Genomic DNA, 2,024 nt, shown 5'->3' with positions numbered 1-2,024 from the left:
ACAAACTCTAGAGGACATGCTCAGAGCTTGTATTATGGAGTGGGGAGCTCCGTGGGATCGGTACTTGACGTTGTGCGAGTTTGCGTACAACAACAGCCATCACACGAGCATCGGAGTGTCTCCATACGAGGCCTTGTACGGGAGACCGTGCAAGACTCCGTTGTGCTGGACCGAGATTGGGGAGCGTCGCGAGTTTGGACCGGAGATTGTAGAGGAGACTACGGAAGTGATACGGAGGATTCGCGCCCATCTGAAGACGGCGCAGGACCGACAGAAGTCATATGCCGATCAGCGACGTCGAGACTTCGAGCTTGAGGTTGGAGATTACACCTTTCTCCGAGTACAGGCGATGCGAGGTCATGCGAGGTTCGGACAGAGCAGGAAGCTGAAGCCGCACTACATTGGACCTTACCCCGTAATCGTGAGAGTGGAAGCTGTTGCATACCGTCTTGGATTACCGCCAGAACTAGGCAACATCCATGACGTGTTCCACGTGTCGATGCTACGGAGGTACGTGGCAGATCCCTCTCACGTTCTACAGCCCCAGGAGTTCGAGTTCACGGAGGCTAAACGTTTTCGCGACGAGCCGCTGCAGATCGTGGACCGGAAGATCAAGAAGTTGTGGACGAAGGAAGTGCCACTCGTGAAATTCTTGTGGCGAAGCCAAGGGGTCGCAGACATGACCTGGGAACCTGAGGCGGAGATGCGTAGTAATTATCCTCACCTGTTCAATTGAGCCTTGTACGGACTACCATGTATGGTACTTTGGGTTGTATCAAATATCGATATTATGGTGAGGTGATCATGTTTAAAAAGGACATCAAATATGAAAAGTCTTGAGTATGTCACGCATCTTGAATTCAGAACGAATTCTTTTAAGGGGAGAGGATTTGTAATTCTCCGTAACCCATTATCGATAATTGATTATTTTGGATGAATAATTAATTAGGTGAAAAAAAAGAGAAATGTGGACTTGGTCAGCCGGACCAAGGCTGCTCAGGGGCTGACCAAGACCACTCAGACAAACTGGGCTTCGGTGGACGGACCAAGACGAAGAAAAGAAGGAATGTGGACTTGGTTAGCCGGACCAAGGTTGGTCAGGGGCTGACCAGGACCACTCAGACGGACCAAACGGGGACGGACGGACCAAAAGGGTGCGGGAAGTGAGTTGGGCAGTCCCGATCCGGCGGACCAGAATCTTGGTCAGGCAGACCGGAGAAAACAGCCTTCCCCACATGTGTCGGCAGCAACTTTGACCCGATTTTTCCGGAAACAAATGAGCCCCACGCGCGGAAAACTCGACGAGCCGCCATTCCTAGGAATCCCACCTATCCCCTAGAGATGTCTCCTTGCTCTGAAGCTTCCCCGTCGCCCACAAATGTCTCCCTCAACCTCCACATAGAGCCATTTCGGACAAAACAGAGGAGAGAGGAGAAAGAGAGAGAAAGGGAGAGAAAAGAGAAGAAAGGGAGAGAAAGGAGCTCGGGGAGACCAAGAGGGACGTGCCCAGACGTGACTTCGAGCTTCTCACGTCGTGTGGAGCCACAGGGAGCTCACCAAAACTCGGGCAAAGCTCACCAAAGCTCAAGAACAAGGTGAGTGGCTTGAGTCGCTTCTGTGTACTCTAGTTTTCATCGTGTGACCGTGATATCTCAATGATTGGTTGCTTGGGTTTGAAAGAGGACATTTCAATGAGAATTTAGAAATAAACGTTACTCAATTTGGTTGAGAAACGAGAGAGATATGAGTGAATGAAAACTGATAAGAAAACTGGAAAATTGCAGAGTTGCGAGTTCACGAGGTACATGGATTACGAATCCGTTTTCAGCGTGTACACATAATGTTTAAACAATCTATTTCTTGGATATTAAAGAGGACATCCTAATGAACATTTAGAAACAAACGGTGCGCGATTTGGATAAGAAATGAGAGAGTTATGAGCAATCGAAGTCGGACCAGAAACCTGAAATCGCGAACGAAGGAAGTGCCCAGTTCCGGTCCGCCGGACCAGTAAATGGTCAGCT

General features: G+C 49.7%; 1 protein-coding gene across 1 annotated transcript; it reads left to right on the top strand.

Moving 5' to 3' along the window:
- The first annotated feature begins 349 nt into the window (after window positions 1-349).
- LOC104808437 lies at window positions 350-736 on the top strand. Its single transcript, XM_010534115.1, has one exon. The coding sequence runs from the start codon at window positions 350-352 to the stop codon at window positions 734-736; it is 387 nt and encodes a 128-aa protein (XP_010532417.1).
- Window positions 737-2,024: the final 1,288 nt, after the last annotated feature.

The sequence above is a fragment of the Tarenaya hassleriana genome, unplaced genomic scaffold (genome assembly GCF_000463585.1).
Source record: "Tarenaya hassleriana unplaced genomic scaffold, ASM46358v1 Cleome144, whole genome shotgun sequence".
Lineage (NCBI taxonomy): Eukaryota > Viridiplantae > Streptophyta > Magnoliopsida > Brassicales > Cleomaceae > Tarenaya > Tarenaya hassleriana.
The sequence above is the reverse complement of the archived record's forward strand: the minus strand, read 5'-3'. Positions and strand labels throughout refer to the sequence as shown.

Bases quoted from the DNA above. Each gene is read 5' to 3' on its own strand.
- LOC104808437 (XM_010534115.1), top strand. From the start codon at position 350: ATGCGAGGTCATGCGAGGTTCGGACAGAGCAGGAAGCTGAAGCCGCAC.